At 50.9% G+C, this 15,160-nt stretch overlaps 1 protein-coding gene across 1 annotated transcript in view; it reads right to left on the reverse strand.

The window, feature by feature from the left end:
* CACNA1A (calcium voltage-gated channel subunit alpha1 A) overlaps positions 1 to 15,160 on the reverse strand; it is a 236,845-nt gene that overhangs the window by 34,499 nt on the left and 187,186 nt on the right. Inside the window, exons 26-31 of the mRNA XM_059918274.1 lie at positions 14,714 to 14,874; positions 12,031 to 12,168; positions 10,024 to 10,225; positions 8,323 to 8,487; positions 5,929 to 6,039; positions 1,835 to 1,918 (exon numbers count right to left, since the gene is read on the reverse strand). Of these exons, the coding sequence (XP_059774257.1) occupies positions 1,835 to 1,918; positions 5,929 to 6,039; positions 8,323 to 8,487; positions 10,024 to 10,225; positions 12,031 to 12,168; positions 14,714 to 14,874 (861 nt within the window). The remainder of the gene's footprint in view (positions 1 to 1,834; positions 1,919 to 5,928; positions 6,040 to 8,322; positions 8,488 to 10,023; positions 10,226 to 12,030; positions 12,169 to 14,713; positions 14,875 to 15,160) is intronic.

Below are 15,160 nucleotides of genomic sequence, written 5' to 3' on the forward strand. Positions count from 1 at the left end.
CTTCAATCAACTTCCTCTACCTGCCCTACTGGGGTGGTGGGTCACCCCTTCTAACCTCTTGACCCAGAGGGATATTGGTTCAAGGCTGTCTTGTCTTCAGCTGGATGGCAAGATATTTTGACTGCCAGGAGAACCTCCAGATCTCTTAGAAACTTAGGACAGAAGATGAGGTCTAAGCTCTGGCCCTCTGCTAGGGGACAGTGGCCAGATGGGGGCACCCCAATGGGGATAGCCCACAGCTGGGCATGACCTCTCTAGAGGAAGGTGTCAGGGGTGGGATGGGGGAAGGGGGAACTTCTGGTTCACTGAAGCTGAAGGCAAAGAATTGTGGCCAGGATACCACTTGGGTGGGGGTATGGGGGATGCGTCAGAGAATGGCCCCTCTTCTGTGTAGCTTCCCAATCCTATCAGGCTTCCAGTATAGAAGAGTGGGCCAATTGATCCCTTTGCTGCTGGGGGCTCAGTTAGGGACGCCCCAGGGAACACCAGTGTGCCCTCAGGAGTCAGCAGGTCTGGCTGCATGACTTTAAGTAGGTCCCTCATTCTCCTCAGCATTGAGCATCAGTTTCCTCATCTGTGAAATGGGACAACACCCTCTTCCTCGGGCCCCACCCCACCCAGATCTGTTCTCTGCTCTCCTCTGCCTGTTCTCAGCATCACCCTGGCTCTCTGGCCTTCTGGCTCCTTTCTGGCTGGGCTTGGCCAATGGAAGTGGCTGGCAGGAGATAGAGGGTGGCAGGAGAGAAAGGTAGGGGTATTTCTTCCCCGATGCTCCATGCCTGCTTTGGCCCTGTCTCTGGCAGGAGCTCTGTCCCTCCACGTTCACAGCTCCCACCAGGCGACCCCTCTCTGACTTCAGCACCTGGGCAGGTAACAGCTCCCCACGGTGGTTGGGTGCTGGGCCCCTTCCCCTCCGCTCTGTGAACAGTCTCTGCTTTTGGATCCCTTCAGTTGAACCCTCTAAAGGAATTCTTTTATATGCTGAGCCCCCGACCTGTACCACGAGCTAATCCATGTAAAACGCTTGGCACAGTGCCTGGCCGTCCCTGTCAGCTTTTATTATTGTTATTATGACAAGGTTGTTACCACCCCCGGCCCTCGGCTCTGACACTCTTTGCCCTTTTGCTTCGCCTGTGGGGACCTCCTATCCTCCCACAGCCTCCCCAGGGCCCTCAAGCCTAGGCTCACTGGCAAATGGCCAGGGAGGGGGTGTGGGGCAGGAGCTCTGGGACCTGCGTCTTCCAGACGACGTGGTCCTGTGAGGGACCACCACAGCGAGGTCCAGAGACCACCCCCCCCCATGTTGGGAACCTCCCAGGCCTGGGGATAGAGGAAGACACATGTCCCAGGGACCCTCCTAAGGTCCTGGGAATGGTGTCCCCCCGTTAACCCAAGGGCCATGGCACCCTCCTCCCCGTGAGCCAGAAGATGCTTAGTTCAAGCAGAATGGACTTGAAGCTGGTTCCCTCTGGGCCCCCAACACTGTGTGGTGTTTGGGGGAGTGGGGCTCAGCCTTGGGATCCTTTAAGTGTCTCAGTTTTCTCAATGAGCTCATCCACATTATTTAATCATAAGTCGGTAGCCAAGAGGCAGGGAAGTTCAGGTTGCAGCGCTAGCCCCACGGCCGTGGCTTCGGACACCCCCGTCTCCCCGCATCACCCTCCTGAGGGGCTGCCCTTGCTCCCAGGGGCCCCACCTCTCCCTCTTTGGTCATGGTCCAGCGCTGGCTTGAGCCAGCTGTGGCTGCCGGGACCCACTGCTTCTTGATGACCTCTTCCTCACCCCTCCCAGCCCAGCCAGGAACTGCCCAGAGAGAAGCCGGCGGGAAACTTACCCCAAACTCGGTCACCAGGATGTCGGTGATGCTGCCCAGAACAGTCACAAAGTCGAAGATGTTCCAGGCATCGCGGAAATAATTCTAGAACGGGGACCCACAAGATAGAGATGCCGACATAGGGCTCCACGGCCGGCCCCCACGTCCAGCCCAGGGGGCCCGTTCGGGGCACAGCTGCAGACCAGTCAAGTGCCCGGGACCGTTACAGTCATTCAATCAGCAAAATGTCGCTGGGTGGGCTGCTCGGTATCGTCTGTTCCAAGTCCCCCCTCCCTGGGACCCCCCAGCCTTCCCACGGCTTGCTTGGCCCCAGAGGGGGGTCTCCGGCTGCCGCGTCAGCTCTATTGTGGGGGAGGGCTGCCCTTCTGGGCTGTGCCCTGTTTCTCCCACAGTTCCAAGGGCTCTCTGAGACCTCAGATGCTTCATAAATGACGTCACTGGGATCCTCATGAAGACCCTCGGAAGGAAGGTTTATCACCCATTTTATATAAGGCGACCGGGGCTCAGAGAGCAAAGATGCTCACCTCAGGCAGCACAGAGGTGAAGAGTTAGGATTTGAACCCAGGTCTGGGCAAGCCCAGAGTCTATGGATAGGACCCTGCTGAATCAAGACCGTGCTTATAGCACACTTGCTAAGACAGCAGCCTCTGGGTTCACATGCCAGCTCTGCTACCATCCAGCTGTGTGGCTGTGGGTCAGTGACTTAACCTCTCTGTGCCTCCATTTCCTAATCTGGAGAAGGGGGATAGGAACAAGGGTGCAGAGGCCTCTGGGCATACACGAGGCTACACTTCCTGGCCCCCTTGTGGTTAGATAAGGTTGTGTGTCTAGTTACAGCCGATGGGTCGTGAACAGAGGCAGCGTGAGTCACTTTCTGGCCAGTGCAGGACTCGCCGGAACTCTCTTAACCCTGGACCTGGTGACCAGTAATGTTCCAGATGACGGCTGCTCAGTGAGCCTGGGTCTCTGAGTAAATGCTTTGTTGATTGGAGAAACTGAGATGTGGGGGAGAGTAAACCCTTTGTTGATTGGAGCAACAAAGCTGTGTTTGTTACCACAGCTTAACTTGAGCTATCCTGACTGGTATATCCCTGGGCTGGGTTCTGGCTCAAGTGGGACACACAGGTATGGCATGCTGTTGTTAAAATACTGAAATATTGGGACTTCCTGGAGGCACAGTGGTTAAGACTCCACACTCCCAATGCAGGGGGCCTGGGTTCAATTCCTGGTCAGGGAATTAGATCCCACATGCATGCCGCAACTAAGAGTTTGCATGCCACAACTAAGAAGCCCGCCCGCCACAACTAAGACCCGGTGCAACCACATAAATAAATAAATACTAAAAAAAAATACTGAAATATTTCACACTGTTTGAGCCCACAACGAGTAGCACCTCTGCCTGGATCTAAGGGTCTGGCTCAAATAGACGGCCCTTCCCTCAAGGCTTGGTGGGACCCATGCTAAACACAGGCTTTCCCAGCAACCTCACAAAAGCAGAGGCCAGGTTGGGGCTTGGGCCCCATTCTGAGCAGTCATCTTCTCCCCTGAGCATCTGACCCAGCGGCAGCCCCTCTGCCTCACAGAGAAGGACACAGGCTTTGGATCTGTGCTTCCCAGGATCAAATTCTTTTAGCATGTACGAATCAAATGTCCTCGGAGTTGGACTGCTTGGGCCTCAGGGCCCTCTTCTGGAAGATAAAGGTATAACAACAATCTGATAATGAATGTGAGTCACTGAGTGTGGGGTTTGGTATATAGTAGGTGCTCAATAGATGGATGTTGTTTTATGATTGTCTAAAAGGAGTGCAGGTTCCACTGGCACTTTCTGGTATTTTAGCAGGTGCTGCTGGGGCCTTACCCATATCCCCTCATATTTTGACTGTGTACCCTTGTTACTCTGCCCAGGGGCTTTCTCTAGCTGCACAGGGGAATTAACAGCTCCTGTGGGAGCAGCCCTTGACTATGACTGATGGGCACTGGAGAATAAATACTCCAGCTCCCCCGCCATGGGCGACATGACCTGAGTATGTGCTCTCTGCTGCACCCCAGAGGTCCTCCATGGAACTGCATCCCAGTTATACCCATAGGGAACCTGCTCACCTACACACCCTGTACCGGCTGCCTTCCCTTCCCTGTCTCACTCCCTCTTTCCCCTACGGGGCTTCCCGGAGTCACCTCCCGGATAAATTCCTTGCATTCAAGTTTGTCTCAGGCTCTACCTCTAGGGGAGCACAAACGAGGACAACTTTATAGGTGTTTGGCTACAGGCCTCAAGCCCCTGGATAGCCCCTCTATCATTTAAACTCCACACTCCCACCCAACCAAATGAATAAGGATCTCTTGAGGTGGGTCTGGGGCATCATTCAACTTTAAGTGCTTCTGATGGGTTGCAGGCTTGGTAGCCACTGCTTTGGAGGAGAAAGGTCAGGTGATGAGCTTTATTGTAACACTTTCTGGTATTTATTGAGCGCTCGCAACATGTCAGGCTTGGACCCTCGGTCTCCAGACACACATTATTTGCATTTGGGGTTTGCAAGAGCTCTTTCGAAGGAGAGGCAGAGGACGGGCCTTTCTTGCAATGGAGGAGAGAGAGGTGAGGTGACACAGCCTGGATACGACTGGACTCGAGGTCTCTCTGGTGCCAAAGCCGACGGCTTTTACCACCTTGGGAAGCCGAGGTATGACCCCAGCCTGGGTCTGCTGACACCACGGGCTGTAGGTCATTCTCTTCAGAGAGGTGGGCTAAGCATATCCTCAAGTCCTTTACAGTCAGGCCTCTGTATCCGCGGGTCCCACATCTGTGGATTCAACCAATTGCCAATCGAATTGGTTGACTCCGTGGATGCAGAACCTGTGGATATGGAGGGCTGACTTACCTGCACCCTCTGGGATGCGATATGAGAACATCTGATTTTTATCAGTGACACAGATCATACTGGTAATCCTGCGGGGGTTTGCTGTCTACTTTCAGGATGGAAGGAAAAGCAAAAGTCCAGTTAGCAGCTGGTGAAAAATAAAGATGTAATTTTTTTCACCTCTTATTTCCTGGGCTCCCTCACCCCACCCTACATCCACAGATCCCTTAGGGGGGTCAATGGGCCTCAGGTTAAGACCACTTGCATTAGTGGGAGACGAAATCAAGTTAATAGGTCATGAACTGCATTAAAAAAGGAGGGGCGTGGGCTTCCCTGGTGGCGCAGTGGTTGAGAATCTGCCTGCCAACGCAGGGGACACGGGTTCGAGCCCTGATATGGGAGGATCCCACATGCCGCGGAGCAACTGGACCTGTGAGCCATAATTACTGAGCCTGCGTGTCTGGAGCCTGTGCTCCGCAACGGGAGAGGCCACGATAGTGAGAGGCCCGCGCACCGCGATGAAGAGTGGCCCCCGCTTGCCGCAACTAGAGAAAGCCCTCGCACAGAAACGAAGACCCAACGTAGCCATAAATAAATAAATAAATAAGTAAATAAATAAATAAATTAAAAAAAAAAAAAAAAAGGAGGGGCGTGACTTCCCTGGCGGTCCAGTGGTTAAGACTGCGTTTCCACTGCAGGGGGCGTGGGTTTGATCCCTGGTCGGGGGAACTAAGATCCCAAGTGCCATGCCGTGCGGCCGGGGGAAAAAAAAAGTGGGAGCGGGGTGGGGGGGACATGGAGTCAAGGAGATAGACAACTTCAGAGTATAGGGAACGTGCTAAGGGGAGATACAGATTCTGTGAATATTTCATTTGGGTTGTCTGTTTGTACGTCTGAGTACTGGGCTCCACTGCAAAGTGTATTTCTTACTGCGATTGTGGCTAGAACAGTTTGAACGCTATGGACTTGGCCTGTCTGGATCTCAGTTTCCTTATCTCCAGAATGAATCATTACCCCTCTCATCGCATCATTTAATAATAGATATGTGCCTGACACAGAGTTTGGTGTTACTTGGTAAGTACAAGAACGCCTAAGTAGAATCTGTGCACATCGGAGAGATGCTCAAGTCACCATTGGGGTTGGGGGCAGAGGGCCCAGGTGGGGAGACCACCACCCAGCACCCAGTGCCCCTCTGGGCTTTCCCTTAACCCACAGCTCTAGCTCCAAGGCTGGACTTACCAGAATCCCAAAAGCCATGACTTTGAGAAGACATTCCAGAGAGAAGAGGGAAGTGAAGACAATGTTGAATACCCTCAGGGCATTTTCATAAGCGACAGAGGCCCCGTAGAACTAGAGAAGGAAGGAGGGAGAGCAGTGGGGTCAGTGGGCACAGTGTCGAGGACCGGGGCTGGGGTGGCTTCGTGGCTGCCCTTTCCCCGGGGCAGGCAGGACTCGGACACTTGGTTTCCCTATTGATGTCCTGTGGAGCTAGCCCGGGCCCCAGGCAAGCTCTTCACTGGCTGGGCTACTCTTTTCAGGTCAAAACAAAAATTCCTTTCTTGAGTCCTATCTTAGCAGCCGAGATCCCAGGAGAGCCTGGCCCTATCGATGGGCCTCCTTGATGGGATGCAGGATGGCTACAGCATCCTCTTTGCAGTCATTTCTTTTTTATTTTTCCTTCCAGATGTCTTTTTAAATTCTTACCTGTACACTCCTATGAGACCACTTCCCAGACCAAGATTTAGAACATTTCCAGCACCCCTCCCCAAAGTTTTCTTGCACCCCTTCCCAGTTGATAACCCACCCACCCCAGAGGTAACCGTTATTCTGACTGCTTATGACTCTTGCCCAAACGAATCAGATTTGAACCGATAACCTTTAAATCTAACTACCAGGTTACAGGAAATCCAGCAGATGGAGTAAACCAATGCACCCAGAGGTGGGACAGTTTTCATTCAACTCATCTGGTTTCCTCAAAAAGTTAACAGCGCGGGGGGGTGGGGGGTCGGGGGGTGGGGCGGAGGACGGAGATTTAAAAACAAAAAACTGGAGACCATGTGTAGCCATTTAGATCTTGGCTCAAAAAACAACTTACTGTAAAAGACGTTTTGGGGACACTTCACTATGGGTCTTACGGTGTTATCACTAATCTTGTCAAGCATAAGAACATGTAGGAAAATGTTCTGATTACTTTGGAAAGCACACTGAAGAATTTAAGCGTGAAATAGTGTGGTGTCTATCATTTAAAACACTTTAAAAAATAGATGAAATGTCCAGAATACGTACATCCATGGAACACAGATTAGTGGTTGCCAGGGGCTGGGGGAAGGGCGATAGGGAGTCACTGGTAACGGGGATGGGTTTCCTTTTGGGGTGATGGAAATAGATAGGGGTGGTGGTTTCACAACATCGTGAATGGACCAAATGCCACTGAATTGTACACTTTAAAATGGTTAACTGTAGGTTATGTGAATTTCACGTCAATTTTTTAAAAAACGAGAAAAAAATAGATGAAGCAAACAGAGCAGAGTGTTCCCAATGGGTAACTCTGGGTGACGGAGACTGGGTATTCACAAGCGCCTGGATGCTCAGGATGTGGTCCAGGGACCTACAGCATCTGCATCACCGGGATACTGGTTAGAACTGTGGAGTCCCAGACCCACCCGGACCTGCTGAACCAGAATCTGCAGTTTCACAAGATGCCCAGCTGATCTGTGAGCAGTTTGAGAAGGGCTGTGCTGCTCTCTCTCTCTCTCTTCTGTTTGTTTGAAACTGTTATGTTCCTAACAATGAAAAGACAAAGCACTCGCTTATGGAGATGAATTTTCAGGTGAATACAGGCACTGCTTTTTTACCAGTTCAAAAAAATCAACAGCTAAATTTGTTGAGTGTTTTTAAGAATTGAGAAATGTGCTAACGTCTTTGCAGGAACTTTCTTATTCAATCCTAATCCCTACCGGCGGCAAGGAACGTGCTATTATTATCCTTCCCATTTTATTGACAGAGAAACTGAGGCCCTGAGATGCCACTGGTCACTAGTGCAAGGTTAAATGGTGAATTAAATGGTGAATTAAACGGCAGAGCTGGGCTCAAATTCAGGCTTTTGGTCTTCAAAGCACAGGGTGAAAGGTTTTGACTTTTCACCCTGAAGGGGCTCCACGGCCCCGAGGCTCGCAGGCTCTTTACCTGCCCTTCCCTCCTCATTTCTTTCATCAAACATTTATCAAGGGGCTCTTGTTCCCTCTGAGTTAGGCCCTCTCTGAACCCCTGAAATTCAGGGGTGATCAGTACTTGACTGGCCCCTCGGAGCTTACAGGCAGGTGGCAGACCATCAGGTAACCCAACACTGGAATCGTGGCATGTGAGATAACAGACAGGATGCTTGCAAACACCTCATGCGGTCCTGGGAGGTCAGGGAAGGCTTCCTAGAGGAAGGGCTCTGCAGGGGCAGCTGGAAGGGGCTGGCCAGACAAAGTGGTGGGAACCGTGTGTCAGGCAGAGGGAAGAGCAGGAGCGGGGGCTTGGTGGTGACACAGAGTGTGGTCTGCCTGGGAAACTCGTAGCCGGTTCTGTTTTGCGTGGGGCAGGGGTGCGGTGGGGATTAAGCAGTGCCTGGGGGGAGGGGGGACTCACCTTCATCATGAGCACGATGGTGTTGAGGGCGATCATGGCCATGATGGTGTACTCGAAAGGCGGGGACACCACGAACTGCCACATGCGGTACTGGAAACTCTGCTTGTTCTGGGGCATATGTCGGGTCAGGGGTTTAGCGCTGATGGCGAAGTCAATGCAGGCCCTCTGCGGGAGAGAGCGCAGCAGTGTGAGGGCCTGAGGCAGGAGAGAGGCGGCTGGACACCCAGCACCCCCCCCCCCCCCCATCTCATTTGATGCAGCTCTTCTGCACGTCTGCCTGGATGTCTGCCTCTCTTGCCCACCCCACACCCCCCATAAGCTCCTCGCCATGAATGTTTTCTTCTCCCGACAGCTACAGCTCCTTGAGAAATTACCATCGGCCAAAACTTGTGCTGACACTCCCCTGTTACCTCATTGAATCCCCTTAGCAAACATGATCAATGGGTACTATCAGTAGCCCCCACTTTGCAGATGAGGAAAATAAAGGCTCAAAGAGGTTAAGCCTGACGTGGCACAGCTGCCTAGTGGGCAAACCTTGAATTTCAACCAGAGTCTGACATTGAAGCCTAACCATTCTTTTTTTTAAATTTTATTGAAGTATAGTTGATTTAAAATGCTGTGTTAATTTCTGCTATACAGCAAAGCAATTCAGTTGCTTTTTTCATATTTTTTTCTATTATGGTTTATCACAGGATATTCAATATAGTTCTCTGTGCTCTACAGGAGGACCTTGTTGTTTACCTATCCTATATATAATAGCTTTCCTCTGCTAATCCCAAACTCCCAATCCTTCCCTCCCCCGCCCCCGTCCTTGGCAACTACGAGTCTGTTCTCTATGTCAATGAGTCTGTTTCTGTTTCATAGATACGTTCATTTGTGTCATATTTTAGATTCCACATAAAGTGATACCATATGGTATTTGTCTTTCTCTTTCTGACTTGCTTCGCTTAGTATGATAATCTCTAGGTCCATCCATGTTGTGAAGCCTAACCATTCTTTCTTACCGACTATTTTGCTTCTCCTTCTCTTTGAGGGAAGGAGACAGGGAGGAATAATAGTTATTTAGTCTTAGAGGCCAACAAAGCAGAGGAAGAATGCATTCTAGGTCCTCCACCTAGCTTGGATGATTCTAGAGAAGCAAAGGATCATGCCTATACTCTCTGGTGGACTGGATTTTCATTCGTAAATATTCACCACCCCTCCCTGGGGGAGATTATACTTCCCTGCCCCACTGACATCAGACATGTGACTAGCTCTGGCTAATGAAATGTGAGAAGTGACACATGTCACTTCTGGGCACAAGCCACAAGAGGTGGACCATGGTTTGCCATTCTCTCTTTTTTATCTGAAGCATCTTAGAGGGGAACCAGAATAAAGATGACACGGAGCAGAGCCATCTGGACATGCAGTCCAATTCCTTTGTGGATATCTGGCATTGAGATGTGAGGGCTGCTTGTTACCGCATCATAACCTAGTCCAAACTGACTGATACATACACAACTTCTCTCTGATGTGTTTTCCTCTGGAAACCCCATGAAGGGCTGCCCTTCATGCAGACTGGATTCTGCTTGAAGAATGCTGCTGTTCCCTCCCCAGATGCCCCCAGAAGCTGGTTCCTTTGTGTGTGTGTGTGTGTGTGTGTGTGCATGTGTGATGGGGGGGTGTCAATTTTTAAGCGGGGATATAAGTGGGAAGTGGTACCTCATTTTTCTCCAGGCTGTATTCCTCCATCATTTTGTCCCCCTGCTCCTGGAAGGTGATGATGATCAAGGCCACAAAGATATTGACAAAGAAGAAGGGGAACACCACAAAGTAGACGACATAGAAGATTGACATCTCCATGCGGTACCCAGGGCTGGGACCCTGGTTCTCAAAGGTGGCATCCACGGAGTGCTTGAGGACTCTGTGAGGACCCGGGTGGGGAGAGGGGGAAAGTGAGACAGGGGAACAGGAATGGAGGAAAATATTAAGAGGAAACAGAAAAGAAATGAAGAGTCATCCCTGTTTTCTGACTGCAGTCACTGTGGTTACTTTATGAAGCCGTAACCTTCCCACCTCTTTTGCCTGTGGGGAGTGTTGACAGCAATGTCAGTTACCTCTACTGCCCTGTCTTGAGGGCCTGTTACGTGCCAGAAATGATGTTCAACATTTTATTCATTTTCCCAGCAACCCTCTCAGGGAGGTTATTACTGGCTCCGTTTTGCACACAAGGAAACTGAGGTTCGGCTGTAGATCACCCACTCAGGTGCAGCCAAGGTGGGATTTGAAACTAGGTTTGTGGTGATGAATGGGAGTGAGTAGGGGGTCACGGAGGCAGGCGTATGTGTGTGCGTGTGTGTGTGTGTGTGTGTGTGAATATTTAAGCACAGGTGGTCGTGGGAGCCAAGGAGGGGTAATGAGGATGCACATGGAAGTGAGTGTATGGGCGGCTGCCCTGTACATCCGCACAGATCACGCACTGCTCAAGTGCTCTGCATCTAAGGGGCACCATTCATACTGTAGACCTGATAGATCTGTGTATTAATGGTGACAACTTTTTGGCAGGTGGCCATAAAGTGCCTTTTTCTGAGCGAGATCATTAAGTATATTGCAACGCTTTTCTGACAGATGGAAGTAAAGTCTGTTGAGGAATGGGTGTCTTTAAAAACTCGCTCAAAGGTGCCTGAAGGGCTAGCACTGGCCCTGCGTGTGTGGATCCTGGGTGTGCGCATGGGTGATCAGACAGGCATGTGTGGGTTGGGGTGTTTGCTGAGCGAGGGAGGGAGGTGAGCATGTTGAAGGCACACGCTGGAATCTACCAAACCTTCAGCCTGCATTCAGCCGGCACCTCTGGGAGCAGGACCGGGACTAAGGGGAGGCGAGAGAGGCACTTGCCATGGGCACAAATTCAGGGGGTGTCAAACCCCTCAGTAATCGAGATAAATAACATTTCATTGTAATATTTAGTATTTCCTGCCATATTTTAAAAACTCAGAAGAAATGCCCCAAAGCCCCTGATGAACAAAATCTCAAAAATTTATATCGTGAGGACTTCCCTAGCAATCCAGTGGTTGAGACTCGTGCTTCCAATTCAGGGGGCGCAGGTTTGATCCCTGGTTGGGGAACTAAGATCCCACAAGCCACGCACCGTGGCCAAACCCCCCCCCCAAAAAAAAACACCCCCAAAACAAAAAAAAACTTAAAAAAGAATTAAAGTTTGGACTTGCACAAGTCAGTCTCACCCATGTCACCCCAGCCTTAGCCCTGTCTGGGACAGATGCGTCCTGTGGTCAAACCGACTTGGAAAATGCCAGGTTCACACCCCCCTGGCTTGGAGCTTTTTGTTCACCAGCACCGGAAGGGTTAAGAGGATGTGACCGCATGTGTACGTACATGCGGCCTTTCTGTAAATTAGAAATGGTGCCTGTTCTGGGAGCACACAGCCCCGTACACTCAAGGGGTTGGCAAGCCAAGCGACCGCTGGATTTCTGCCCCGAGAAGCCCAACCACACATGGGGGATGCTGTTCTGCTGACGTCTTGCATCTTGCGTTGTCCCCACTTGCATCTGACATCTGGTGCCTCTTGCATTGTCCCCACTTCTGGAAGCCAGGAGCAAACCCCTCCCTCCCTCAGACCTTTCTCAGCACTGGGCTCTTGGACCCTTTCCTCTCCTGCTCCCTGGAGGCCCCCGAGCTCCTCCTGTGGGGCTTTCTGACTGGACCACTTACTGTGGCCAGCCTTCTCCCGTGGACACGGTGAAGAGGGTCAGCAGAGCCCATAGCACGTTGTCATAATGGAACTCATACTTCTTCCACTCTCGGTCCCGCGCCTTCACCTCGTTCTTCTCATAAAGGAGGTACTTGCCACTGCCACAGAAAGTGGGGACCATTAGTAAATGGAGGGACACCCATATTTGGCCACCAGAGAGACAGAGGAGGAGGAGGAAGAGGGGCTCACCAGCCCACGCTGCTTCCCACAGCCCAAGAAGCCCATTTCTCCCTGGAGCTTATGTGCATCCATTTGGAGATAAATCCACAGATGATGCCACAGCCCTGTGTCCAGTGGGAGAGCCAACTCAGAATCTTGTACCCTTTTCCAACTTGAACACTTCTAGACCCAAGGGTGGGAGCCTCAGGCTTGGGGGGCAGTTGAGAGCAGGGAGGGAGACAGGCACATTTCTGGGTTCATCAGGCCAAGGGGGGCAGCCGCTCGCTGCCCCTTCTCAGGGTAGGAAACAAAGGTTAGCCCCAGACTCCTAGCCCAATGCCTGGGATCCTTCCAAATCCAGGAACCCGCCACCAAAATAACCACCGGCTGCCCTTTGGTGCATAGTAACCGTTTATACTAGTGACAAAAGCAATATTGACTGAGCGCTTGGTTAGTGAGAGGCGCAGCACTTTCCTGGACTGAGTCCAGAACTTTCCGTCATGAGGATGACCCAAAGATGGGGGGATTTCAGGTCCACAGTCCCTTAGCCACAATTCCAAAATCCAGAAAGCTCTGAAAACCAAGCATTTTTTCCTAATCCGGCAGTTGGCAAGTTCCAGCCTGCAGACCAAATCTGGATCTGCCTCTGGGTGGCCCACAAGCTAAGCAATGGTTGTTTACAGTTTTAAATGGTTGAAACTAAAAGAATTCATTCATGACAGATAAAAATGATAAGAAATTCAAGTTTTAGTTCCCACAAAGAAAGTTTGATTGGAACACAGCCATGCCTATTCTTTTATCTATTGTCTGCAGCTGCTTTGGGGTTGCACTAGGTGCAATGGAAAGTGTATGCAAAGTCAAAGATAGTTACTATCTGGCCCCTGACAGACAAAGTCTGCCCATCTCTGATCTAACGCGTTTGGCAACAAAACCTGACCCAACTGGATGTGAGGCTCTTTCGACTTGTTATTTATCCCATTTGGTGCAAATAGTTGTATGTTCCCAGGCAGAAACATTGCATTTGATCACAGGGCTGCCTTAATTTAACTGTGTTATGTGCTACGTGGGACATGCACCTCACAATTTTTCTAAAAATCTCAAAGTATTCTGAATTTTGAAACACATCTGCCTATAAAGGTTTCATACAAGGGAACCGAGATGTGTATTAATATCCCCTACTTGACAAAGGTGGCAACTAAAAAGTTAAGCAACCAGCTTATGGCTCATCCTGAAGCCATGGGTCAGAGACTCCTATTCCAAAACTGTCTTTCTTTCTACTTACAGATCCAAGCTGGTTGTAATCGGGTCACCCCCAACGCCCAACACCTCAGTTTCCAAGCCCAGGATGAAATGGAGCAGGACCCTATGGTCCTTCCCCCGCCATGTCCTCAGCCTGCCTTTTGTCTGTGCAAACACTTTAGCCAAAGAATGAGTTTAATCAGAAAAGTGAGAAAATGCAGAAGCAAAGGAAAACAGTCAAAGGAGATCAAAGAATAATAGTTTAGTCATTAAGCATAGTCAAGGGCCTTTAGTTCCTTCTCAAGGGCTATAGATAATATTCTGAGCCATATCCTTTGATCTGTCTCATAGATACTGAAACCCCAGCAGGTGGAAGAAGTCAACTACATGATGACCAGACTGTAGCCATTACATAAGCTGCCACAATTCTGAGAATTGGCCTCAAGGAAACGGGAAAAAACTGACCCTGGAACTGAAGATTGACTGTACTTCAAACAATCAAGATGACGCTGATCAGACCACCACATGATCAATATCAAGATGACTGTCAGGGCTTCCCTGGTGGCACAGTGGTTAAGGATCCGCCTGCCAATGCAGGGGATACGGGTTCGAGCCCTGGTCCGGGAAGATCCCACATGCCGCAGAGCAACTAAGCCTGTGCGCCACAACTACTGAGCCTGCGCTCTAGAGCCAGCAAGCCACAACTACTAAGCCCGCGTGCCACAACTACTGAAGCCAGCGCGCCTACAGCCCGTGCTCTGCAACAAGAGAAGTCACGGCAATGAGAAGCCCGTGCACCGCAACGAAGAGTAGGCCCAGCTCGCCGCAACTAGGGAAAGCCACGCACAGCAACGAAGACCCAACGCAGCCAAAGATAAATGAATAAAATAAATAAATTAATTAAAAAAAAAAAGTTGACTGTCACAGCTGACCGTGCTGCTTCTACATGTAGCTTCCTCTATCCATCTATAAAAACTTTTGTCCACTGGTTGTCAGTGCCGGGGCGGGGGAGTTGGCCTTTGGACGAGAGTCTGCCCTCCCTGCACCAACCCCCACCCCCCCGACCCGCCCGCAGTTGCCAGCATCCAAAATAAAGCAAACGTTCCTTTCTACCAACTTTGCCTCTTTATTGGCTTTTGAGCGGCGAGCAGCCGGACCCCACTTTCGGTTACAAAGAGACCGGCGCATCTGGCCGCCCCCCACCTGCCAGCCCCGATGGGGAGGCCTAGGAGGGTCAAGACTCACCGGCAATCTTTCTCAAACTCCTTGGACTCGTCGGTGCAGTGGAAGAACTTGCCCTTGAAGAGCTGCACGGCCACCACGGCAAAGATGAACATGAAGAGCATGTAGACGATGAGGATGTTGAAGACATTCTTGAGTGAGTTCACAACGCAGTCAAACACGGCCTGGTGGGTGGGGTGGAAGGGACAGCGTGAGGGGCTGGGAAGCCGCCCGGCCTCCACCTCCAGCAGCTCGTATTACCCAAGTACTGTCATTATTCCTATTTTCCAGGCAAGGACATGATCCAAGTCACTCGGTTAAGGCCACGCAGTTCTGAGAAATGTTGGGGCTCGACCCAGTTCTGAGTTTTTATACATCGAAAACCCCCAATTTTAACCCCTGGGAAATGGGGCCGCTTCTCTGAGCAAGGTAAGCTCATGGCTCTTCAGGGCAAGAGGAAAGGTCCTCGAT

The sequence above is a fragment of the Balaenoptera ricei genome, chromosome 3 (genome assembly GCF_028023285.1).
Source record: "Balaenoptera ricei isolate mBalRic1 chromosome 3, mBalRic1.hap2, whole genome shotgun sequence".
Taxonomy (NCBI): Eukaryota; Metazoa; Chordata; class Mammalia; order Artiodactyla; family Balaenopteridae; genus Balaenoptera; species Balaenoptera ricei.